The sequence below is a fragment of the Symsagittifera roscoffensis genome, chromosome 5 (assembly GCF_963678635.1).
Source record: "Symsagittifera roscoffensis chromosome 5, txSymRosc1.1, whole genome shotgun sequence".
Classification (NCBI taxonomy): Eukaryota; Metazoa; Xenacoelomorpha; order Acoela; family Convolutidae; genus Symsagittifera; species Symsagittifera roscoffensis.
In genome coordinates, this window is record NC_087066.1 from 21174940 (window position 1) to 21201645 (window position 26706).

Sequence of the window (26706 nt, forward strand, 5' to 3'; positions counted from 1 at the left end):
TTTTCTTTTCCCGTCTGCTGGCTCGCATTGCTATTTATATGCTATCACAAGTAATGCAAAACTCCTTTTCGTCTCTGTTTTTTCTCAAAAACTGCCCTCTCAAATCTGAGATTTTCGTGAGATTTATAAATTTTCCTTGCATAAGCGGCTATGCCCAAATTTCTTTACACATAATTTTATGGCTCTCGGAATTGTCAAATGTTTGATCGTTTTTTGGATCTTTTTGCTAAGATTGGGAATTCAAAGCTAAGATTGGGAGTTCAATGAATATAGCGGGTAGTGGTAAGCTCCCCTGCATTGGCAGCCACCCACGAAAATTTTTGAACAAGTTATCGATCTCGCAAAAGTCAAATTTTTGAAATTTTAAACTGTCCGACTGTTGTCAAAAACTAACTTGCCATATCTGAGATTATGGGTTCAATCTAAAATACGAGTTGTGGTAAGCTGCTTTGCATACGCAACTACGACCAATTTTTTTTCGTCGCAGAATTTTATGGTCCTCGGAAAATTCAAAGTTGTGATTTTTTGACAGTTTTTTTTTACTTTAGTGAGCGTTTGTGTATTATTAAGAACCTTCTGTTTTTAACCTAGCTCGCAAAAAAAACTGTTCATTAAAAGTGTTCATTTTTTCGGTGACAATAATTGAACACTTCTTTGTAAGCACGATCTGTATTATTCGAAATTTCATAGCATCTGTTCTCCGTTTTGTTTGTGGCCAGCGTTTGTAATTTATTAAGCGTCGTGGCTGAGTGGTTAGTGTATGGGTTTCATAATCTCTAGGTTGCAGATCGAATCGGAGGCGTAATCGAAAGTTCGAGGCTTATTTCTACTTTCTCCTATTGCTGCTTTTTATAGAGCTGCTTTTTGCCGTGTTCTCTCTACTATTTGCGAAGCGCAGCTTCGCCTCTGTAGAATTTGTGATTTTTTTAAAATTGCCCTCGATTATCTGAGATTTTGGGTTCAATCCGAAAATGAGTTGTGGGAGCTCCTTTGCATACACAACTACGCCCAAATTGTTAGACACGATTTTTTTTGACTTTTCTCGAGAATTACTACGAAGTAAGTTTTGGATTCAATCGAAATTAAAGGCTGAGGTATTTTTTTTCTGCATATGTGGCCACGCCCAAGTTTTTTCTCACTAAAAGCTACGATTCTCGGAAACGTCAATTCATTGATTTGTTGATCGTTTTTTGGACTTTCCGTTGATCGATAACTATCCCACCAAATCTGATATCATAGATTTAATTGAAATAACAGGTTGTCGAAAGTGTACCTGTATAATTGGCTATGTCCAATGTTTTAAGAAAAAATTATGGCCCTCAATTCTGGAAACTTTTGACTTCACTCGTAACTACCATGCCAACTTCCAGGTTCAGTGTTCGACCGTGAAGCTCGGTTTTGGGAATGTTCTCTTTTTCCTTGACCTGTATTTTGCAGAACAAACTTCTCGAATTTCCTTAAAAACTACCCTTTCAAATCTGAGACCCTATCAAATCTGAAAAACTACCCTGTCAAAGAATTTTCTCTGCAGAAGCAGCGACGCCATAATTTTTTGTGAAATAAATGTTACGTCGTTGGAATAGTTCCGATATCTCGAAAAATTTTTACTTCTCGATTAAGGTTTTGGGCGAATTCCAACTTTTGAATTTACGGTTGTCGTCTCGCATCAGTATTACAAATTTTAAAATTATCAAACACGCACCTCCAGCTTTAGCTGGTTCTCTTATAGTCTTTTATGGGAGGCACACGAAATTTTTTGTTCACCTTGTTTTTTATGTCTGTAGTATAGGAAGTGGCGTCACTGTTATTATGTTGCCCTATATATTCCCGCATTTTGGTTACAGTTTTAATTTATATTCGAATTTCTTTTTAAATATATACTGGGTTCTCGAAAGGAGATAATTTTTGTAGGTTCTAAAATTAATTAAAACTATTTCTTTATGTTTTCAATAAGCAAGGGTTTTGCAATCGGGTGCTAGAATTTTTTCTTGTAAAAAATTTTGGCCACAGGAAGACTGCAATTTTGGATATCTCCATCTCTACCTTGTCAAAGGATAGACAGATGGAAAACAGACAATTTTCGAGAATGTCTGCATTTGGAATAGCCGTTTCATTTGCAGTTTTTTCGCTGGGTATAAATTAACCAACTCTGATTTCAGTAAATCAGTTTTTCAAATATATATTCTCTTTTCTTCCTTTTTATTCGGGTTAAAAGGTTTCGTCTTATAAAACATGCCTTACAGGATTTTTTTTGAGTTGTCCCTTGAGCATAAACATATTTTGACGGGGGACTTCTACTTGTAAGTTTTTCTAATGGAAAGATTTTTTCGACGCAATTTATCTGCTGAAGAGTTGTCGGCTTTGTTAGCTCTTGATAAGTTTTGTTTCGATGCTTATTTAACATAAGTTGTCTAACTTCGTCATATATGTTCATGAAAGGATTTTTTTCTAGGCATAATCAAGATAAATGCAGGACAGTTTTTTGTAGAATGCGTCGATGAACGCAGTTCAGGCTAAAGAGGTCGCGATGTGTTTTTAAATGCAAAATCTTCAAATATGTTCAGGTTTAATTTCACTGTTTCGCGGTCGAATTCTTTTTAAGTTCACTTCAATACCTTCAGTTCAATAATATCAGCTCAGACGGTAATACCTCATACGAGGTGGAAAAGACGACTGAACTGAACTGAAGTTCAGTTGATTTCCTTTGTAAAAAGGAAGGAAAACTCCACTATCGAACAACGAAAGTGTAATCGTTGAATTCTTCTTTCGAAAATGTAATTTAATTATCAGACTTGCCAGCAAAATAAAAGTTTTCCTATTGATCTAAAAGTTCTCTCAAATTGGGTTAATTTTTATCAAAGAAGTGTCTAACATAAAAGTTTTTTCTCGGAAAATTAAAAGGTCACAAAAACGTGATATACATCTAATTTCGAAAAGAATTTTGATTTTTAGATTTCAAAGCGAGTAAAATTTTACCTATCGGTCCAGTTTTCTCAAATCGTGTTAATTTTATCGAAAAAGTGCCGATTTTAGATTGTTCTAGAAATTCAGAGAGCTTCAAAGGCATCTATTTTGTTCTTTGATTTTTTTTTGAGAAAGTTAATATGTTTTTCTGTTTACTAGCGTTCATTGACTCTGTTCCAATTGTCTGTTGGCTATGTTCCGTGTTTTTTTTTCTACGTCTATCATCTCTATTTTTTTCGGTTAGTTTATCGGGCTATGTATAGGTTTTATCGCAACTAGTGCGATGCTTTGCTTCGCATCCTTTGGCATAGTTTCTAAAGGTGCAGGGGTTTCAGTAGTTCTTTTTAAACTTTATGAAAACATAATTTTGTCGTAGTTTATCATTTTATAATATTTTGAAAACATAATTTTGAAATTTTTTTTTTTGGTTTTTCGTTTCATTTGTAAGTAGTGAGTCATTCGTTTTTCTACCGCTCTGCTTCTCCACTGTATTTTTAATTTCACGGCAAGTGGTCATGGTGCAAAGCTCCGCTTAGCTTCTTTGCTTGGAGTTTTTAGCAGTTTTGAGTTTGTCGTTTTTGCTCAGTGAAACATTTTCATGGAAATAGGAGATTTTTCAAATCTGAAAATTTTCAATCACGATCTGAATGAATTAACTGGTATGAAGCTTGAAAGGTATTTTACTCTGAAATTCAGCACCAGTTAGCTTTCGGGACCCCCAGAAAATCCCTCACCTAGAATAAGTACCCCATTTTTTTCTGCAGTTTTGAATCATTTAGTTTTTATAGTTTTATCTAGTTTTTTTTGGCATAAATTTCATCCCAACTGATTAGTTGTTGCGGGACCCCTGAAAATCCTACAAGACTGAAACACCTCATTACACTTGCGATGCAAAATGTATTTCTACGAACTTTATTTTTTTTCCAACCTAAGTCGCAAATAAAAGTGCTACTTTTGGTGGCACTTTTGAATCGGTAGGATGCGGTAGCAGTATAGGCTCTTTTCCAGTCCCCCCTTTGATTTTGTCTGAAATTTATTAAAGGAAAGTCTATTTTAAATTACTTTTTTTGTTAAAAACTGCATTAAAACGTGTCAGCGTGAACAAATTTCGCAACATTTATATATGCAAAAAGCCGTGTGAACAATTTTTGAACAGCTTTATTTTGCTAATTTACAAGGGGGTGGGAAACTGGAAAAGAGCCTCAGTAGAAAACATATGTGATTTGACATTTGATTAGTCAATAAATTACAGAGCCGATGCACTTTTAACTTATCAAATGGACTGAAAAAAGTTATTTTTTTTTCAAATAGCAGTACAATGAAAAAAAGCTCGATTTCAGACTTTTTCGAACTCAATATATCTCGCATTTTTTCGGAATGCATAATTTATACATAATGTGGCTTTATGCTTTGCAATTTTTTATATGGAAATTTGTGTCTTTCTGTATTTGCCGTTCTCTTGCTGCATCAAATTGGCAATTTTTTAGCATATATAGCTGCGTTATTGGTGGCTAGGTTTTGGAGATTTTAAGCATCCGTGGCTGAGTGGGTAGTGCGTGAGACTCGAATTTGCTATGTCGAAGATTCGAACCCGACACGTAGCCGAGTTTTTCTAATTCGAGGCTTATTTCAACTTTTTCTGATTTCACTTGATAGAGCTGATTTTTGGTCGTGTTCTCGTAAGTGTTTTCGAAACGCAGCTTCGCCTCTGTGTTATATTTTGAACCCCTCGAATTAAAGACTGGTAAGAGAACCCTAGTTCAATTGTTCTTCCAATTGTCTGTTCGCTGTTTTAATTTTTGGGTTTGATTTGTTTTAGAAACCTGAAAGGCTGGGGATCACTGCGTAAACAACTTCATAAGGTGAGATTTGAGAGGGTTTGTGCGAATTCCATTTTAATGCTATTTTCTTCCTTATAACCAACATTTATTCCATTTTTCAGGAACAACAGGTGCAATTCATATTCATAGTTCTTTTTCGCACTTTTTATTCTAGTTTATATAGTGTGGCTAGATATAGCATTGATGTGTTTAAATGTATGAAAAATTTAACAAATACGCGTACTAATTTTGAGGGAGATGACGCGCCAAAAATTGTTTATTTTTTATACAAGGAAAAGATCTAAAATCTGCAAACTCGAGATTGTTTCTATCCTGCCTCGAAAGTTTCTATTCAAACTCGAAAATGATTTTCAAAATCGTTTGCTTTGTGTTAATGTACGAAATGATTTTTCACTGATTTGTATTGATTTTCTAGGAGAAGCGTTGAAATCTACAACAAGCCTAGGCTCATTTGTAAGTGTCAATGGACGTAGTAAAAACACTTATTGAGCTCGTGTGGCTTTCTGTTGGTAATGTTTTGCCTGTTTATTTTTAAGTATAATAAACGTAGTGAAGACTATAGGTCTTGGTGGTTTTTTTTAATCCAGGAAAAAGTCTTAAATTGCTCTAATAACTAAAGATGTGCATTCATCCAAAAAAAGGCATTTATGATTGGACTAAGGTATAAATGCACTTTTTGAGTTCAATTGAAATTTGTCTGCTGAAAGTTACGTAAAAAGCACTCTCCAAATACGAACGTGGAAATGACGTGAAAAAAGGTGAACAATTTCTTATTTCGAAAGTGAATTTAATTTTTAGATTTCCAGCGGAAAAAAACTTTACCTATCGATCCAATTTTCTCACGTTGGGTTAATCTTAAAAAAAGCGCCATTCATAAATTGTTCTAAAAGTTCAAAGAGCTCAAAGGGCATCTATTTTTTCTTTGAAGTTCGAAAGTTGAGATTTTTTCAACAAAGTCAGTGTTTTTTTCTTTTTACTTACGTTCGTTACTCTTTGTCAGTTGGCTATGCCTTTGTTTTTTTTTAGTTTTCAACTTTGACATTAGCTGGTTTGACGAGTTTTTTTAAGTTTCAATTTATTTGCTTAAACGAATGCAAATCAAAATCTCCACTACTACAAGTGCAGATGGTGCGGAAAACATGTTTAATTCTGTTTATGAAAGAGAAGTTTTTTGTTAAGAGTAATTAAACATAGAGAAGAAGACTTTTATATATCTTGATGATTTTTTTTCTTTTTTTTTCAGTACAAAGCCTTAAAAAGAAATTGCTCTTGCTCAGTTTTGATTTTTTGCGGTTTGACCTTTGATTTATTTTGAAGTTCAGTTCAATTCCATTCTTAGAGGAAAGCAAACTCCACTATCAAACAGCAAAAGTGTAAAAAGTCACAAAAAATAGGATCGACTTCTAGTTTCGTAAGTATAATTTAATTTCAGAGTTTCCAGCGAATTAAAAATTTACTTTTTGATCAAAGTTGTCTCAATTTATCAGAAAAGCACCAATCACAACTTGTTGAAATTCAAAGAGCTCTAAGAGCATATACTTTTTCTGTAAAGTTCGAAAGTTGAAGTATTCTGAAACGACGAGAAAGTTCCCAGAGTTGGGTTTTTTATTATTTTTTTTTTGAGACGCTTTGGAAAATTTGTTCACTTTTTTGAAAAATTTATTTTTCCTCGAAAACGACTCTTCCGAGTTTCTAAAAACTAGTGGAAAGTCTGCCTACTCCCCCGTGTGCCTGCATAATCTTGTCTCTTTTTACCTTACCCCACTTTCTAGTGCCTTCGAAAAATTGTGTGGAGGGCATTTTTTACCCAAATTTTTGGACTTTTACTTTTTCTCAAAAATTACCCTCTCTAATCTAAAATTTTGGGTTCAATGGATAGAACAGGTTGTGGATGCTCTCCTGCATAAGCGGCTACGCCCATTTTACACAAAAAGTTATGGCACTCAGATATGTCAACTTTTCGATTTTTCGACTGTTTTTTGAAACTTTTTGATTTTTTTTTCTCAAACTAACCTCTCAAATTTGAGATTTTAGTTTCAATCGAAAGGACGGGCTGTGAGAAGCTCCCCTGCAATAGCGGTTACGCCCACATTTTTTTAGCTCAAAAAATGACCCTCGGAAAAGTCGAATTTTTGACCTCTTTTTGAAACTTATTGACTTTTCTCAAAAACTACCCTCCCGAATATAGGATATTGGTTTCAGTGTGAACGGGTTGTGGAAAGCTCCACTGTATAATTGGTTAAGCTCATTTTTTTTGCACAAAAAATTATGACCCCGGAAAAGTCAATTTTTTTCACCGTTTTTTAAAACTTTTTGACTTTTCTTAAAAACTACTACCTTAATATAATGAACAACTTTTTAAGCCTTTTTCATTCTAACAAGCTCTTGTAATCAATTCAATTTATTTTAAGAAGGAATTAATTGATGAAACTAACAGGTTTTAAGTCAATAAATTGGGATTTACTTTTCTTTGCTATAGGTCTGTTTATGAAATAACCCTTGTCCTCCCCTATATATACAAAAATTATCAAACAGGTATTTCCAGATTGTGGCATTGGGCGTAGCCTCTGCATAAGCGGCTACGCCCAATTTTTTAACACAAAGAGTTATGGCCCTCAGAAAACCCAAATTTTCGGTTTCTGACCGTTTTTTGAGATTTTTCGACTTTCTCAAAAACTACACCCCCCCAAATCTGAGATTTTAGTTTCAATCAAAAGGACGAGTAGTGAGAAGCTCTCCTGCATAAGCAATTACATTCAATGTTTTTTAACACAGAAAACGTTCGGAAAAATCAAATTTCAGCCGATTTTTTTTAAACGTTTCTTAAATCTTTTTGACTTCTCTCAAAAACTACCACCCAAATCTATTGAGCAACATTTTAAGCATCCTTCAACCTAACAATCTCTGGTAATCACTTCAATTTTTTAAAAAAGAAAACTGAATTAATTGATGAAAATAACAGGTTTTGAATAGGTTGTTTTATGAAATTACTCTGTCCTTCCGCAACACTACAAAAATTTTGAAAATTATCAAACCTGTATTTCCAGCTTTAGCTGGCCTATAGTAAAATTGGCGCTGAAAACTTGAACGAATACTAGATTCGAAAGTATATTTAAATCTTTAAGTTTCTCTCGTGAAAGTTTCAGTCAAAATTTTTGTTTGGAATTCAACACGGATTGAGGCTATGTCATTTTTTTGAAGTTCGAAAGTTGAGATTTTTTCAAAAAAACTAATCAGGTTGTTTTCCAGTTTATTTGCGTTCAATGATTCTTTTCCAACTGTCTGTTGGTCATGTTTATGAAAAAAAATCGATCATAAAAGATTTCTGAATTAAAGTTCTCAAAATAGGGAGGTAAAACTGCGCGAAAAACGTGAGCTAATTCTAGATTCGAAAGAATTCTTAAATATTATTTTTATTTCAAAATGAAATACAAATTTACCATTTCATCCAGTTTTCTCAAGTAAGTTCAACTTAACCGCAAAAATGTTGGTCATAAAGTTTTTTTTGAATTCAAAGAGGTTTGAGGCTAAATATATTTTTTAAAGTACATGTTTTTGCAGGCTCAATTTTACTGTTTTGCTGATTGACTTCTCATTCATTTAACTTCAGCTCATTTCCTTTGTTAAAAGGAAGGTAAACTACACTGTCGAACAGCGAATCACAGCAATTGTGACCGACTTCTAGTTTCGAAAAAGGTTCAAATTTTCAGATTTCCGAGTCAATTAAAAAATTTACGTTTTGATCCAGTTTTCTGAAATTGGGTATTTTTAACGAAAAAAAGTGCCGATTATAGACTGCTCTAGAAATTCAGAGAGCTTTAAGGGCATCAATTTTTTCAGTTGTGATTTTTTCAGAAACTAAGTCAGGTTGTTTTCCTGTTTACTTGTGTTCACTGATTCTTTTTCAGCTATTGTTCGGTATGTTTTCACTCATGTTTTTCACAATGTTTGCTATTCTCGGTTGAATTCAGAAACATAATTTTTTTGTCTCTATTTTTTATGAGGAGTCGAAAGGGATGGGGCGTCTTTGAGTTTTTAATCTTAGTAGTTTTAAATGTTTCATTATCAACAATAATTTTCTATGGTTACTGGTGTCGACCCAACCCAAATATTTTTTGGCTAACTAGCCGCTCGGTACTCGGTTGTGTTTTGTGTTTTTCTGAAGCTCAACATCAGTCGAGACAAATTTTTTGAAATTTTCATATATGTTTGTTTTTAAGACTTTTGTTTTGATTACTGGTTAGTTTTGTATCAATCATAAATTGTTCTTGAAATTGAAAGACATTTGAGGTCATCTATTTTGTCTTTGAAATTCGAAAGCTGAAGTTTTTCAAAAAAACTGATAAGTAATTTTTTCGGTTTCCTTGCGTTCATTGACACTTTTTTAGATGCTATTTTTTACCGAAAAAAACTTAAGGATAATCTTTGTGATATTTTTACCCCCCACACCAGGTGTTTTTCAGCCCCCGCGAGTTTCCTCTTACAGTACTAAATACCTGGTGAAAGAGAGTGCCTTTCATTATGAATTCCCGGGTTCGAACCCTGGTATGTCCCTCTTTTCTTCAATGTTTTCTTTTGAAATCGTCTACTTGAATTTTTTTTTACTTTTTTATACTTGGGCATGAAAAATAAAACTGCGCCTGTTTCTATAAATATCAAATTTTCATAGTTTAATACGCTTGCGTATTTTTAAATTATAATATGTAGCCACAGCTCAGATAAGTTTTCTTTCGATGAGAGACAGAAGTTCATTTTATGTTTAGAGAACGGAGGCTGACATAGTGGCAGCACTTGGCGGCGGTCCATCTGGATTCAGGCCGTCCACGACTGCCAAATTACTGCATTCTGAAAACTGTAAGAGGCCAATTCTCTAATTTCAGACTAAGAAAAAACAAGATGAGAATTAAAACATTGATATGGCGTGTTGATATGACATTGAAATTCTGCCTGAGTAGGTTATTTTTAAGTATCTGCAAGATCAAGCCGAAGATCGTGAGTTCGATGTAATACAGAGCCTTATGGGCGTGCAAAATGTTTTCTACTGCGAGGTAAATTTCTGGAACACTGAAACAAAGGAAACTATTTCAGCAAAATATAACAAAATTACATCTGGAATCTAAAAAAGTGTTAATTTAATAATTTCAAACGTGAGGGGCTTCTGGGCAATTTCTTGTAGACTTTGGGCGGTGAACCTTATATCTCAGTGCATTTTAGCCAGTCACTCGTATGTAAAGGCACTGCATCCTCAAATCAGTGACTCTGGGTTCCAGATGCGAGATCTGTTCTGGGACTCGAAGACATCGTCTCTGAAGCCGAGGGAGACTAAGGCGCTGAGGACATTCAGATTGCTGATAGCGAAGAATGTGCCTCTTCCGGCGGAGGGAGTGCAAGTGCTGTGTAGATATGCAAACATTTGCCTGTTCGACGGCAACTCGGTACGAATCAAATATAACTTTTGAACTCAAAATTTAAAGTACATAGGACAAAATGAAGCTTATTAATCAGCATTCAACCACTCATTGTTACCGTCTTGTAAAAAGCATGCGTCCTTTGTTTCCATTTTGTTTTTTTCCCGCTTCAGATTCAAAGCAACATCATGACAGTCAAAGCAACGTGGAATGAAAGTGACCCCAAAACATGGAGGTTTACTCCAAAGGTAAAACCTGTTTGTCATATCTAAATTTCGTTTTCTAAATAGTGTAAATTTGAAAGACAATTGATTGGTTTTGTTTCAGACGAGTGGCTTGATTCCGACATTGCTGGAGGGCTATGGTTTCTTCAGATTCCCCTCCTACATCATCAACTTGGGACTGTTGGTCGAATTGAACGTCGCCTACCACCGACCAGTTTGTAATTTACCGTATTTATTATATCGTTGAAGCAACTTGATTGAAGTATCGAAGTAGACGAAAGACCTCGGATGTTGACCATCAAAGCGGGGCTTCTTGTCGTAATGGATCCTTAAATAGTTTTCGGTTTTCAGAAGTCAGGAGAGAAAGGGGATATGTCTTGTGGTCGTGTTTACTTGAAGCTATGCAGTGACTATGGGAGCTCCCTGGCAATAGGAAACAAGTAAGTTGCTTTTAAAAATCAAAAACTATTGTCTTCTCTTAAATATTTTGATCTTCGTTAAGTCAGTAAATGGAACGTATTGGTGAAAAATCATTGTTCGTAAAAGTTGGTTTCGGGCAAATATGATGTTACTTATTTCTGCCTGCTGGTTATATTCTACGTTGGACTTGAACGGATGTTTGTGTTGTAAATAAAGGCACTAGGAAAAGATAGCGATTTGTTTTGCATCAAGTAATTTCATAATTTGGTTTATCTTTTAGTCTAGGTTGCCTCCGGAAATCCTCCAAAACTGAGTCAGTGAGACATTTTTTCGTGAATAATTTTCTGTCTCTGTCCTTTAAATGTTTAATGAATATTATAGTAGAGATACTGTGTGATTTGGAGGATACTATTTTCTTTGATTATTTTTGAAATCCATTATCAGTCAATATCCTTTAGCCCCAAAAACTAATGCTCTCATTAATAGTAATAATAATCTTAATAAATTGCTTTCAGGCAGAAAATATACGAAAGTTCACATTATTTAATATAAGTTTTTATGCTTTTCTCAGCAAAGCTCCACAAGCGTGTATTTGTTTCTGTGCATCTATAGCTGATACTTTTTCAATGTTGCTTTATGTTTTCCTGAATAATCAACTGTTTTAAATTGCGAGCAAGCAGCAATCACATATATTTGCCAAAGCACTAGCGAATCGACCATGAGTCATTGAATAAAAAATGTTGGAAGCTCGAAAAAAGTTCAACGGACCCAACGTAACAAACTGTGCATTTTAGGGAGTTTGAGATAGAAATTCAAGGAGGAACCCCGTTTGAAAAGGACGTTGCACTAGATGCTACTGCTACCGGAGACACATCCTTGACAGGGTCAAATACCCTCCGATCTCTAATGTCGACTAAAAGACAAATAACGCTCTCACTGAAAATGGGAGAACTGAGTAAAGAGGAGAAACAGATGGCATCTTATTTGCCAGTCTATATTGTGATGCCAGTCACTTCTCTCCAGTTTACGATGTTCTACCGGCAGATTCTGGCCCAGGAGTTGCTAGGGGGCGGCAAAGAGAGAAGCGTCATAAGTGAGTAGAGTTTTTCCTTTTCATTTTGTTGTTTTTGGTGTCCAATAAATCAATTAAGCTATCTATTATTGGTTAAATGCGAGATTAAAAAAAAACGAACACTTAAAACTTTTCATTGACCTTAATCGTATGGGGCAAATCAGTTCTTCGGCATAATGAGTTTAAGAGCTCATTTTGTTGGACTGTCCTTTGTGAAAAATGGTCATAACTAAGCTATTCTAACCTGGCCGTATTTTTAATATTAATGAGCGTCGGCTGCTTTTAACTCTTCAAGTGAAGACATTTATTTAAGTCGTTTTTTTTTGTTGGTTTGAGAAAGTCTCATGCTCAGCTTTTTGCTCAAATTTGTCTTTGTGGCTTTAAATCATTTGCCCAATGGAGGGCAAATTACGCTCTCCAATTTAAAAAAAAAATGCCCAAAAAACGTGATTGTTTTGAAGCTTCAAAAAATGGTTTTTAAATTTTAAATTTCCCAGCGGAATAAGAGTAACCTTTTCATCCAGTTTTCTTAAATTAGTCTAGTTGTAATAATAATTAAAAAATTCGTCTAGTTTTGTAAAAAGCAAAGTGAATCATCAATATTCTTAAAATTAAAAGAACTTATGGATCATGAATTTTTTGTTTACAAAGGCTTCAAAAAATTAATTAGTCAAAATTCTTACTTTTTAAGTTGCTCAAATTTTGCTCTCGAATATATATAGAAATGTTACTTACATTAAAGTTTTGAATCAGTGAAATAGAAAAATCACCCTTAAAACCAGGTTTCTTAAATTGAGAATTTTGCATCCTCGAACAAGTCAGTTATAGAAGTTTTATGAAATTTGAAAGAGCCTTGACGCAAAGCTATTTAGAGCTGATGAACTTAATATAGATTCTTATAAGAGGTCGTGATGATTTTTGGTCTTTTGTTTTCACGAAAGGTCTTAAATTTTGTTCAGGCTCAAAGTTGATTTTTTTGCAAAAATGTATAGTAAATGTGTAATAATCACGAAAAACGTGATCGAATGTTAGTAGTTTTGAAAGTGGATTCTAATTTTCAGATTTCCCAGCGGAATAAAATTTATCTATTGATCGAGTTTTCCGAAATTGGGTTAATTTTATCGAAAAAGTGCACAGAGCTTTAAGGCTTCAAGATATATGCAATTCCAGAGCTCTAAGGCCATATGTTTTTTTTCGTTTGAAATTCAAAAAAAAGGTTTTCTTTGTTTCTTTGCGTTCATTGACTCTTTTTCAACCGTCTGTTGGCTATAATTTGTTTTATGAAACTAGAACGATCAGAAAAAATTCAAGAAATAGCCGTTGTTTGCTCGTTACCTTTTTTAATGATCGATTAGCGTTGTTTTTGGTCGTAAATTGGAGAGTCCATTTCTAAGAATGAATGGTCCTCCTGTACTTTAATTTAAAAAAGGATACTTTAATTTTAAAAAGAATAGAAGTTACCGAGATTTCTATTACCAGAGGTTTTAATCCTTAAAGAAGGGCTGAGTGACTTCCTTTTTGTTGGTATTGTATTGATCATTGCCGTTGGCTTACTGGCACCTGTTTAGCCATTTGAAAAGAAATAGCAGTTATTATTTTCCCCAATTCATAATCTCCTGCGTTCCAATGAATTATTCGTTCATTTCTAGTTTAATAAAGAGGCACTTAAAATAAGTTGGAATTTAACGATCGCACCAAAATTTTAGTCTGGAATCATCATGGAACAGAGGGAAATTATATACCATTCCTGAAATATAATTATAATTGGCATCTAGTTATTCAGCATAATTGACGTCGGAGAACTTTGACGTCGTGATCGAATTTTGACAAGTTGATCTTATAATTTCTATGAAATTTTCAAATGTTCAAAAGACTGTCAAGCTTCGCCTCATCTTCCCAAGGGTCTCGACCCGCAACTCCTCCTGATTCGAAGCCATCTAAAACTTCATCTTCGCCTGCAAAAAGCAAACCAGAGAGCAGCAAATCAACTCCTGCATCTCCAAAAAAGAACCAAGAACCAGTCGTAGCATCTCTGGAACCAACTAGCAAAAAGCCAAGCGACAGAGGAAAAAGCTCGGAGCGCAAAAAATTGAGCCACAGATCGAAAACAATGGAGTTGCCGCAAATAACTGTAACGAAACCACCAGAAGATTTGAAAGCGCACTCGAATATTGATTTAAGTGCTTCTATGCCAGCTCAATTCGGAGGGGGGCCTAATGAGCCGAAAGATCCGAATGTAGTGAAAATGAGAAAGCAAATCGAAGTTTTGAGACGAGAAAATTCAGCATTTCAAGTTCGTCTGCAGCAAATTATTACTCAACTCAGAGATTTGCAAAGGGAACGAGAAGAACATTTGATGGTGATTAGAGAACGAGAGACGTTAACGAGAGATTTGACCTCAAGAATTAAAAGTTTGGAAAGCGAGAAAACGGAGTATTTGAAGTCTATTCAGTCCTTAAATGATCAGATTAATAATTCAACTAAGGGACAAGAGGTGCAATCATTGTCTGCTAAGAAGAAAACACCTGCAGGCAAATCAAAAAAAAATTACGAAAGCAGAAAAAACGTTGTTTTTTGAACAATTTAAACGGGAATTTTTGACTCTGTCTTATAATTCTCAAATTGTTACGAGTAGTTTTTGATTTGTCTGTTTGTTTTTATCTAAAGAACCGAAAAACGCACAGGCTTTAGAAGCTTTGAAGCGAGAAGTGTCTGAGCTCAAAGAAGCTCTGGCTAAATCCTCGGCAGCTCTGGCCTCCCATCAGTTGGGCCGACAATCCTCGCCTGTGGTGGCATCGAGTAACGATTTTATTTCCAAATTCGTAAAGCGAGTTCCAGAGTGGGTATCCAACTTGTCGTGCTTGTCGCCATTAGTGCATGCTTACGAGGTTTGCTATCTAAATAAACTTTGAAATTCCTACTAGTTTTTTTTTTACCAGCAAGCATATCTGTTATACTCTATTTCAGTATATCCATGAATTTTGGGCAATCAATTCACTGACTGGCATGAAAAAATTATTAGATTGCGAAAACTTTGGGATAGTTTGAAGTTGTATGTTGTTCTGCTGCAAAACATTAAAAAAAAACATTTTAAGCAGTTCTGAATTAGGAACTATTGAACGAAAAAGATACAACAATTGAGAAGTACGAAGGGGATTTCATGCGACTCAAGACCAAGGTGGAAGAGCTAGTGCAAGAGAATCAAGTGTTGCACATCGAAAACCACAGCACAGTGAAGCAGATGGAGTGGAAACAGCTGCAGGAGCAGGTTGCTAAAATGACGTCATAGTTTCAGGGCTGGTCAATAAAAAACAGGGGTTGTTTTAAACAGTGTTTAAAACTGTTTTAAACACTGTTTAAAACATGACTCAATTTTAGTGTTTTAAACAGTGTTTCATGTTTCGACTGCGAGGGCGCAATTATTACGCAATTTAACTGGCAGCTGTTACTTGATTCATCCAAATTAACACGTACAGTGCAGTTCTTTCAACAAGCTATCAAGTGCGCATTTGCCATGCAAGTTTTGCTGACATTATACAGCTTTTAATCAGAGATTACTTATCAAAACCATTAATTTTCAACGAATGGATTTTTCAGATTAAAACATGAGCCGATTGAGTACTAAAAATAAATTCTTGCAAAAAAAACATGTTTTAAACTGTTTAAAACGTTTAAAACAGTTTTAAACGTTTTTTTTTAAAAAAAACATATTTTGACCAGCCCTGCATAGTTTGATATCGTGTAGCAGTAGGGCGGATGTAGGATTTTATCTAGGGGGAGAGGGCTGTGATTTTCAGAAAGTTTGTTTGCTCGGCCAAATCGATTTTCCGAGCTCCCTGACTCCACCTTTAGGACCCTATTATGATCAAATTTTTGGCGCTGCAAGCAAAATGTAGAAAAAATAGGCCGAAAACAACGTTTTGTGTTTTTTTTAAAATGTTTTGACCATAGAATTGCGTTTTTTGTCATGATATCTCTCTCAAATTTGTTATATGTTGGCGCCAAAGACGCCCTTAGAAAAATTTTGGGGTCGGTTAGCCAAAAGTGGGTATTTTAAATCACTACAAAAGGGGGACAGTTAAGTTCAAAGGAGGCGGAATCCCTTACGACACCAGAGCAAAACGCCCCTCCCCTAAATCCGCTCCCGTGTAGATTCGTCTCGTTTATTGAAAGTGGGCTGTATATTTTGGTAGATCCCTAGCTAATTTCTTTTATGCTGAGCTGTCGTTCGTTTACTTAATCGATTTTGAGGTAACATAGATGAAACTTGATGAAATTACTAATGATGTAGGCTAAGTTGGTACTGGAGGAGAACCAAGTATTGGTTAACCACGTGGAGGTTATGGAACAGAAGCAGAAAGATCAGCACCAGGGATATGTACAGGAGGTTGCGAGGTTAACCCGGAAGTGCATCCAGTTGGAAACGGATAAGTCGTTCTTGGAATCCGACTTCAATGCATTGCAGGTCAACATAATCAGCAATAGCTAGACAAAAATTGTTGCAATCGTATACCTTTTGCAAGCACTGACTGGTGGTAATTTCACTATTAGAAAATTCGAAGTATACCTTATCTTTAAAATCTTCAAGCATAGTTCTCAGGGAAGGTATTCTGAAAATAACAGCATCATGTGAGCAGAGGCGTTGTGTTGACCTGGAATGACTGAATTCCCTCGTACTTCACAGGAAAAGTTTCGAATCCTGGTCTTGAGGAAAGAACCTCCCCCTCTTCCCAAAGAACACGAGGACTGCATCAAAATAGCCAAGCACACTGAGGTAGTTGAGAAGGTGGAGCAGGAGCTGAAAGAGTTGAGACACCAGAGCAAAGAAGATATTACTAACTTAGTCAAGAGGCAACAACTTTTCCTCCATACCTTTCTTTTCCCCCTCCTATCTTGCCTTATACTATGAAGTTGACAGAAGTCTAATTTTGAATTTTCGACTATTTTTGGGAAATTTCCATTTGAAACTTCAGTCAAATCGGAGAAGGATTCAGTCGAAATATAAGTTTGCAGCAATTTTGCCTGAATAAGCAGCTACTTTTTGAAATTTCGTCCGTTTTTCGATTTTTTTGAAAACTACACTTGAAATTTCCTCCATTTTTCGATTTTTTTGAAAACGACACAGCCAAATCTGCGGGCGAAGGTTTAATTGATAGAACACCTGCTTGGATTTTTTTTCTGCTTTTATTTCTGCTACAACCTTATTTTGTAGAAAAGTTGTTGGTTTTAGTTAAAGTCCACGTTTTGAAATGTTGACTATTTGTTGAACTTTTAATGTTTTTTCGAGAAATGCATTGCCATTCTGAGATTAGGGATTTAATAAAAAAACACATGAGGTGTGAAGTTTATCTGCATCGGTATTTCTGCCCTTATGTTTCTTCAAAAAAAATCCTCAGAAAATGTCCAAATTTTCAACTTAAGCGTGCTTTCGAAACCTTTCAGATTTTTCTCGAAAAATAACCAAAGTTTCAATCAAAAGAACAGGTGCTATGAGGTTTCCTGCATAAGATCCCAGGCCTCTCTTTCTTAGAAAAGATATTTTGGATTTGAAGTCCATTTTTTGAATTAGTGACTTTTTTTTCGATTTTCTCGAAAGTGCTGTGCCATTAAGGGTTCAATTGAAATAACAAATTGTACGTGTATCACATGCAAAGCCTGATTTTACCATTTCTGGCTAGCGATCCGCTATAGACCGGTTAAGCATCCTATAAGTGACTCTTTTTTTAACTTAATGGACTTCGCTCGTTTTCCCAAAACCATGCCAATTTTGAAGTTAATAAATCAATCAAACGAGATGTTTGTAATGATCTCCCATGAAAAACCTTTTCTCCGTAGATATGGTTAAGAATCAGCCCAGAAAGTTTTTCTTGCTGTTTTGAAATTTACTGTTACTTTTCACATCAGTTCATTAAAAACTATCAAACAGTTAGCTCCAGCTTTGACTGAACCCCTAGTCTGGCTTATTTTTGCTGCATTTACATTATAGCTTTGAATTTGGTTTAGTGGCGGCTAATGTTAGTAAGTTTCAAGTGATTTAGGTGCTGACGCTAAAGCAGGCGACTTTTACTCTTGAGGTCGGGTATTCGATTACAAAACCTAGTAGCGTTTTTCGTTTAAAGGTTCTTGTTTTTACATTTTAACGTTTGAACCTATAAGAGTTTTTTGTCGCTTTTTTGCTTGTGTTTGCGAAGTGCAGCTTCGCTTCTATTTTAATGCATCAACTAAACCGAAAAAAAGCTATTTGTTTCAAACAGTAAAATAATAAAAACTCCATTTCAGAAATATTTAACTTTTATCTCGCAGTTAAAGCAACTTCAATTCACGCAAAATGTCTTTGGATGCCTTCAGTTTTTTGAGGTAACATAGATGAAACTTGATGAAATTACTAATGATGTAGGCTAAGTTGGTACTGGAGGAGAACCAAGTATTGGTTAACCACGTGGAGGTTATGGAACAGAAGCAGAAAGATCAGCACCAGGGATATGTACAGGAGGTTGCGAGGTTAACCCGGAAGTGCATCCAGTTGGAAACGGATAAGTCGTTCTTGGAATCCGACTTCAATGCATTGCAGGTCAACATAATCAGCAATAGCTGGACAAAAATTGTTGCAATCGTATACCTTTTGCAAGCACTGACTGGTGGTAATTTCACTATTAGAAAATTCGAAGTATACCTTATCTTTAAAATCTTCAAGCATAGTTCTCAGGGAAGGTATTCTGAAAATAACAGCATCATGTGAGCAGAGGCGTTGTGTTGACCTGGAATGACTGAATTCCCTCGTACTTCACAGGAAAAGTTTCGAATCCTGGTCTTGAGGAAAGAACCTCCCCCTCTTCCCAAAGAACACGAGGACTGCATCAAAATAGCCAAGCACACTGAGGTAGTTGAGAAGGTGGAGCAGGAGCTGAAAGAGTTGAGACACCAGAGCAAAGAAGATATTACTAACTTAGTCAAGAGGCAACAACTTTTCCTCCATACCTTTCTTTTCCCCCTCCTATCTTGCCTTATACTATGAAGTTGACAGAAGTCTAATTTTGAATTTTCGACTATTTTTGGGAAATTTCCATTTGAAACTTCAGTCAAATCGGAGAAGGATTCAGTCGAAATATAAGTTTGCAGCAATTTTGCCTGAATAAGCAGCTACTTTTTGAAATTTCGTCCGTTTTTCGATTTTTTTGAAAACTACACTTGAAATTTCCTCCATTTTTCGATTTTTTTGAAAACGACACAGCCAAATCTGCGGGCGAAGGTTTAATTGATAGAACACCTGCTTGGATTTTTTTTCTGCTTTTATTTCTGCTACAACCTTATTTTGTAGAAAAGTTGTTGGTTTTAGTTAAAGTCCACGTTTTGAAATGTTGACTATTTGTTGAACTTTTAATGTTTTTTCGAGAAATGCATTGCCATTCTGAGATTAGGGATTTAATAAAAAAACACATGAGGTGTGAAGTTTATCTGCATCGGTATTTCTGCCCTTATGTTTCTTCAAAAAAAATCCTCAGAAAATGTCCAAATTTTCAACTTAAGCGTGCTTTCGAAACCTTTCAGATTTTTCTCGAAAAATAACCAAAGTTTCAATCAAAAGAACAGGTGCTATGAGGTTTCCTGCATAAGATCCCAGGCCTCTCTTTCTTAGAAAAGATATTTTGGATTTGAAGTCCATTTTTTGAATTAGTGACTTTTTTTTCGATTTTCTCGAAAGTGCTGTGCCATTAAGGGTTCAATTGAAATAACAAATTGTACGTGTATCACATGCAAAGCCTGATTTTACCATTTCTGGCTAGCGATCCGCTATAGACCGGTTAAGCATCCTATAAGTGACTCTTTTTTTAACTTAATGGACTTCGCTCGTTTTCCCAAAACCATGCCAATTTTGAAGTTAATAAATCAATCAAACGAGATGTTTGTAATGATCTCCCATGAAAAACCTTTTCTCCGTAGATATGGTTAAGAATCAGCCCAGAAAGTTTTTCTTGCTGTTTTGAAATTTACTGTTACTTTTCACATCAGTTCATTAAAAACTATCAAACAGTTAGCTCCAGCTTTGACTGAACCCCTAGTCTGGCTTATTTTTGCTGCATTTACATTATAGCTTTGAATTTGGTTTAGTGGCGGCTAATGTTAGTAAGTTTCAAGTGATTTAGGTGCTGACGCTAAAGCAGACGACTTTTACTCTTGAGGTCGGGTATTCGATTACAAAACCTAGTAGCGTTTTTCGTTTAAAGGTTCTTGTTTTTACATTTTAACGTTTGAACCTATAAGAGTTTTTTGTCGCTTTTTTGCTTGTGTTTGCGAAGTGCAGCTTCGCTTCTATTTTAATGCATCAACTAAACCGAAAAAAAGCTATTTGTTTCAAACAGTAAAATAATAAAAACTCCATTTCAGAAATATTTAACTTTTATCTCGCAGTTAAAGCAACTTCAATTCACGCAAAATGTCTTTGGATGCCTTCAGTTTTTTGAGGTAACATAGATGAAACTTGATGAAATTACTAATGATGTAGGCTAAGTTGGTACTGGAGGAGAACCAAGTATTGGTTAACCACGTGGAGGTTATGGAACAGAAGCAGAAAGATCAGCACCAGGGATATGTACAGGAGGTTGCGAGGTTAACCCGGAAGTGCATCCAGTTGGAAACGGATAAGTCGTTCTTGGAATCCGACTTCAATGCATTGCAGGTCAACATAATCAGCAATAGCTAGACAAAAATTGTTGCAATCGTATACCTTTTGCAAGCACTGACTGGTGGTAATTTCACTATTAGAAAATTCGAAGTATACCTTATCTTTAAAATCTTCAAGCATAGTTCTCAGGGAAGGTATTCTGAAAATAACAGCATCATGTGAGCAGAGGCGTTGTGTTGACCTGGAATGACTGAATTCCCTCGTACTTCACAGGAAAAGTTTCGAATCTTGGTCTTGAGGAAAAAACCTCACCCTCTTCCCAAAGAACACGAGGACTGCATCAAAATAGCCAAGCACACTGAGGTAGTTGAGAAGGTGGAGCAGGAGCTGAAAGAGTTGAGACACCAGAGCAAAGAAGATATTACTAACTTAGTCAAGAGGCAACAACTTTTCCTCCATACCTTTCTTTTCCCCCTCCTATCTTGCCTTATACTATGAAGTTGACAGAAGTCTAATTTTGAATTTTCGACTATTTTTGGGAAATTTCCATTTGAAACTTCAGTCAAATCGGAGAAGGATTCAGTCGAAATATAAGTTTGCAGCAATTTTGCCTGAATAAGCAGCTACTTTTTGAAATTTCGTCCGTTTTTCGATTTTTTTGAAAACTACACTTGAAATTTCCTCCATTTTTCGATTTTTTTGAAAACGACACAGCCAAATCTGCGGGCGAAGGTTTAATTGATAGAACACCTGCTTGGATTTTTTTTCTGCTTTTATTTCTGCTACAACCTTATTTTGTAGAAAAGTTGTTGGTTTTAGTTAAAGTCCACGTTTTGAAATGTTGACTATTTGTTGAACTTTTAATGTTTTTTCGAGAAATGCATTGCCATTCTGAGATTAGGGATTTAATAAAAAAACACATGAGGTGTGAAGTTTATCTGCATCGGTATTTCTGCCCTTATGTTTCTTCAAAAAAAATCCTCAGAAAATGTCCAAATTTTCAACTTAAGCGTGCTTTCGAAACCTTTCAGATTTTTCTCGAAAAATAACCAAAGTTTCAATCAAAAGAACAGGTGCTATGAGGTTTCCTGCATAAGATCCCAGGCCTCTCTTTCTTAGAAAAGATATTTTGGATTTGAAGTCCATTTTTTGAATTAGTGACTTTTTTTTCGATTTTCTCGAAAGTGCTGTGCCATTAAGGGTTCAATTGAAATAACAAATTGTACGTGTATCACATGCAAAGCCTGATTTTACCATTTCTGGCTAGCGATCCGCTATAGACCGGTTAAGCATCCTATAAGTGACTCTTTTTTTAACTTAATGGACTTCGCTCGTTTTCCCAAAACCATGCCAATTTTGAAGTTAATAAATCAATCAAACGAGATGTTTGTAATGATCTCCCATGAAAAACCTTTTCTCCGTAGATATGGTTAAGAATCAGCCCAGAAAGTTTTTCTTGCTGTTTTGAAATTTACTGTTACTTTTCACATCAGTTCATTAAAAACTATCAAACAGTTAGCTCCAGCTTTGACTGAACCCCTAGTCTGGCTTATTTTTGCTGCATTTACATTATAGCTTTGAATTTGGTTTAGTGGCGGCTAATGTTAGTAAGTTTCAAGTGATTTAGGTGCTGACGCTAAAGCAGGCGACTTTTACTCTTGAGGTCGGGTATTCGATTACAAAACCTAGTAGCGTTTTTCGTTTAAAGGTTCTTGTTTTTACATTTTAACGTTTGAACCTATAAGAGTTTTTTGTCGCTTTTTTGCTTGTGTTTGCGAAGTGCAGCTTCGCTTCTATTTTAATGCATCAACTAAACCGAAAAAAAGCTATTTGTTTCAAACAGTAAAATAATAAAAACTCCATTTCAGAAATATTTAACTTTTATCTCGCAGTTAAAGCAACTTCAATTCACGCAAAATGTCTTTGGATGCCTTCAGTTTTTTGAGGTAACATAGATGAAACTTGATGAAATTACTAATGATGTAGGCTAAGTTGGTACTGGAGGAGAACCAAGTATTGGTTAACCACGTGGAGGTTATGGAACAGAAGCAGAAAGATCAGCACCAGGGATATGTACAGGAGGTTGCGAGGTTAACCCGGAAGTGCATCCAGTTGGAAACGGATAAGTCGTTCTTGGAATCCGACTTCAATGCATTGCAGGTCAACATAATCAGCAATAGCTAGACAAAAATTGTTGCAATCGTATACCTTTTGCAAGCACTGACTGGTGGTAATTTCACTATTAGAAAATTCGAAGTATACCTTATCTTTAAAATCTTCAAGCATAGTTCTCAGGGAAGGTATTCTGAAAATAACAGCATCATGTGAGCAGAGGCGTTGTGTTGACCTGGAATGACTGAATTCCCTCGTACTTCACAGGAAAAGTTTCGAATCCTGGTCTTGAGGAAAGAACCTCCCCCTCTTCCCAAAGAACACGAGGACTGCATCAAAATAGCCAAGCACACTGAGGTAGTTGAGAAGGTGGAGCAGGAGCTGAAAGAGTTGAGACACCAGAGCAAAGAAGATATTACTAACTTAGTCAAGAGGCAACAACTTTTCCTCCATACCTTTCTTTTCCCCCTCCTATCTTGCCTTATACTATGAAGTTGACAGAAGTCTAATTTTGAATTTTCGACTATTTTTGGGAAATTTCCATTTGAAACTTCAGTCAAATCGGAGAAGGATTCAGTCGAAATATAAGTTTGCAGCAATTTTGACTGAATAAGCAGCTACTTTTTGAAATTTCGTCCGTTTTTCGATTTTTTTGAAAACTACACTTGAAATTTCCTCCATTTTTCGATTTTTTTGAAAACGACACAGCCAAATCTGCGGGCGAAGGTTTAATTGATAGAACACCTGCTTGGATTTTTTTTCTGCTTTTATTTCTGCTACAACCTTATTTTGTAGAAAAGTTGTTGGTTTTAGTTAAAGTCCACGTTTTGAAATGTTGACTATTTGTTGAACTTTTAATGTTTTTTCGAGAAATGCATTGCCATTCTGAGATTAGGGATTTAATAAAAAAACACATGAGGTGTGAAGTTTATCTGCATCGGTATTTCTGCCCTTATGTTTCTTCAAAAAAAATCCTCAGAAAATGTCCAAATTTTCAACTTAAGCGTGCTTTCGAAACCTTTCAGATTTTTCTCGAAAAATAACCAAAGTTTCAATCAAAAGAACAGGTGCTATGAGGTTTCCTGCATAAGATCCCAGGCCTCTCTTTCTTAGAAAAGATATTTTGGATTTGAAGTCCATTTTTTGAATTAGTGACTTTTTTTTCGATTTTCTCGAAAGTGCTGTGCCATTAAGGGTTCAATTGAAATAACAAATTGTACGTGTATCACATGCAAAGCCTGATTTTACCATTTCTGGCTAGCGATCCGCTATAGACCGGTTAAGCATCCTATAAGTGACTCTTTTTTTAACTTAATGGACTTCGCTCGTTTTCCCAAAACCATGCCAATTTTGAAGTTAATAAATCAATCAAACGAGATGTTTGTAATGATCTCCCATGAAAAACCTTTTCTCCGTAGATATGGTTAAGAATCAGCCCAGAAAGTTTTTCTTGCTGTTTTGAAATTTACTGTTACTTTTCACATCAGTTCATTAAAAACTATCAAACAGTTAGCTCCAGCTTTGACTGAACCCCTAGTCTGGCTTATTTTTGCTGCATTTACATTATAGCTTTGAATTTGGTTTAGTGGCGGCTAATGTTAGTAAGTTTCAAGTGATTTAGGTGCTGACGCTAAAGCAGGCGACTTTTACTCTTGAGGTCGGGTATTCGATTACAAAACCTAGTAGCGTTTTTCGTTTAAAGGTTCTTGTTTTTACATTTTAACGTTTGAACCTATAAGAGTTTTTTGTCGCTTTTTTGCTTGTGTTTGCGAAGTGCAGCTTCGCTTCTATTTTAATGCATCAACTAAACCGAAAAAAAGCTATTTGTTTCAAACAGTAAAATAATAAAAACTCCATTTCAGAAATATTTAACTTTTATCTCGCAGTTAAAGCAACTTCAATTCACGCAAAATGTCTTTGGATGCCTTCAGTTTAGTATATTCCAAATTATTACATGCAAATTTTGATTTGATATCATTTTGCTGCTTACAATTGGCAATTTCTTAGCGTATGTAGCTGCTTCATTGGTGGCTAGTGTTAGCATATTTCAAGGGCACGTAGATAAATGCGAGGACGTGCGACTCTAAATCTCTTAGTCGTAAGTTCGAATCCACCAATGCAAAGGGCTAATTTTTACATTTTTTATTTCAACTTTTACAGCTAATTTATGTCGTTTTCTCACTTGTGTTTGCGAAGCACAGCGTCGCCTCTGTGTACAATTAATCAAAAACGGATGTTGATCTGTTTTTGTTCTGAATATTCTAGCTTGTCGGTTTTTTGAAAATTTTATCTTTGAAGTGTTTGACTGAAATTTCTTGAAAAATCTTTTTATCTAGAACATTTTGTCCAAAAATTCGTCTGAAGGAATAGTTGTCGTTTACTTGAAGAGTGCAAGATCTGGAATTCGAGAGACAGTACCTGGTGATGCAGCACTCAGATTCCAACTCCAAAATGATATCCATGCAATCGGAGGTGGAGAATGTACTGAACAAACAGAAGACTTGGCAGAAGAATTCCAGGGTTCTGGAAGGACAATTAATAGCGTCGCAGGGAAAGATACTCGACCTATCTAAACAGGGATGCTTAAAATGCAGCACATAGTTTCGATATCAAATGTTTTTGCAATGATTATTTTTATTCGGAACTTGTTTTGTAACGTCTGCCCTATTTTTCAGGCCTTCAGAGATTTCCTTTACTATATCATGAGTCCTTACCAACTGAAATTCTTATGGTATATATTGCTAGCCTTTATTGGCAAGCAATTTCAGTTTCGATTGAGTTTTTTTTTTAAAACCAAGTTAATCGCATTTTTTAAGTTAGTTTTCATGGCCTGTAATTATGCGACAGATCATGACTCAAGCTCTAAATACAAAAATGTAAAATATATTAAAATCGAAAAAAATGTGCTGTCTTTGAAGTTGGAGGATGCGATTGAACTCGGTGAACAACTAGCTCACGAGAGATCAAGTCTAATGAAGTTATCCGTTGAAAAAGACAAGGAAATAGTGAACGTAAAACTGAAACTAGAAAAGTACGATTTAATTGTGAAGCAGTTCTCGCAACGCGTGAAGAAACTGAAACAAGTGATTCGAAGATTGAACCACGATGATAGATACGTGACATTTTCCGAAGCACCGCATAGACAAAGGGTGGAACGAATGCAAGCGAAAAGGAATCCTAAATACGTCGCAAAGTCGAGTTCGAGGGTTAAATCGGTTGAGAGGAGGGAAGACAATCGAAACGAATCAGAAAATGAAGACAATAATGGCGGTGACGATAACGTGGATCAGATGTATAGCAGCGATTTTGATGACCTTGATTATGACGTGAACTCTGAATTACTAAATTAAAGTAGTTTCAAAATGTGATTAAATGAAATGAATTAAAGCAAAAAGTCAATAGCTTTTTTGGAATACGAGTTATTCGAATTTTGACAGAATAATTAACATAGGCCCTCTGGCAAAAATGTGAGCTGTTTTTTTAAACAAAAAAGCTTGGTTAATTTTTTTTAAAGTTGAAGCGCCATGTTTTGTTGCAGTTTTTACAATTTTGCTTTAAAGAGCCTGAACTATATCTTCGCAGTGCAATCATTACTGCCTGTATTTTTGTTCCGACCACGGGAGGAACTTAGTATTCGGTGCTTCAGTTTTTTGTTTTCCAAGCAAAATCAGGTACCACAAATAATCATTCAGTTTTTCTCAGTAGCGTTATCGGTCATATTTTTGCTTGTGTATGCGAAGTGCAGCTTCGCATCTGTGTGAAGCACTTTCAGACGTGATTGTGTGAAGCTCTTTCAGTCGTGATTGTGTGAAGCCCTTTCAGCTGCTTTGAATTTTTTGATTTTCTTTCTAATTTCGAGTTAATAGGGCAGCGTACAGGCTTATAAAAGCTGATTTATGCTTAATTTAGGACGTAAAAACTTAGTTTATCTCGAGTAAAGTTAGTTTTTGGAGTTTTTAGCGACATTTATGGAATTAAAAATTTCTGCAATTTTTTTCCCTTTTTCTAGTAATTTTTCTATAAAAACTATTTTCCATTTTTT

At 35.4% G+C, this 26706-nt stretch overlaps 4 protein-coding genes across 6 annotated transcripts in view; all 4 read left to right on the forward strand.

Annotated features, from left to right (window-relative positions):
* Positions 1-26706, forward strand: part of LOC134846906 (protein arginine N-methyltransferase 1-like) — a 443857-nt gene that overhangs the window by 405969 nt on the left and 11182 nt on the right. The gene's annotated exons all lie outside the window — the stretch shown is intronic.
* LOC134846901 (nephrocystin-1-like) overlaps positions 1-26706 on the forward strand; it is a 50081-nt gene that overhangs the window by 17721 nt on the left and 5654 nt on the right. For both annotated transcript variants that reach the window (XM_063864315.1, XM_063864316.1), the window contains 7 exons: positions 4784-4826; positions 9569-9659; positions 10020-10240; positions 10387-10461; positions 10541-10651; positions 10789-10877; positions 11652-11950. In XM_063864315.1, the coding sequence (XP_063720385.1) occupies positions 4784-4826; positions 9569-9659; positions 10020-10240; positions 10387-10461; positions 10541-10651; positions 10789-10877; positions 11652-11950 (929 nt within the window). The remainder of the gene's footprint in view (positions 1-4783; positions 4827-9568; positions 9660-10019; positions 10241-10386; positions 10462-10540; positions 10652-10788; positions 10878-11651; positions 11951-26706) is intronic.
* LOC134846904 (centrosomal protein of 89 kDa-like) lies at positions 12686-16936 on the forward strand. Its single transcript, XM_063864323.1, has 5 exons — positions 12686-14460; positions 14597-14817; positions 15039-15197; positions 16221-16394; positions 16614-16936. The coding sequence occupies exons 1-5, from the start codon at positions 13791-13793 to the stop codon at positions 16836-16838; spliced, it is 1449 nt and encodes a 482-aa protein (XP_063720393.1). The 5' UTR covers positions 12686-13790; the 3' UTR covers positions 16839-16936.
* LOC134845848 (centrosomal protein of 89 kDa-like) lies at positions 22426-25266 on the forward strand. Its single transcript, XM_063862947.1, has 3 exons — positions 22426-22712; positions 22932-23098; positions 25052-25266. Exons 1-3 carry the CDS (start codon positions 22590-22592, stop codon positions 25263-25265), a joined length of 504 nt encoding a protein of 167 aa, XP_063719017.1. The 5' UTR covers positions 22426-22589; the 3' UTR covers position 25266.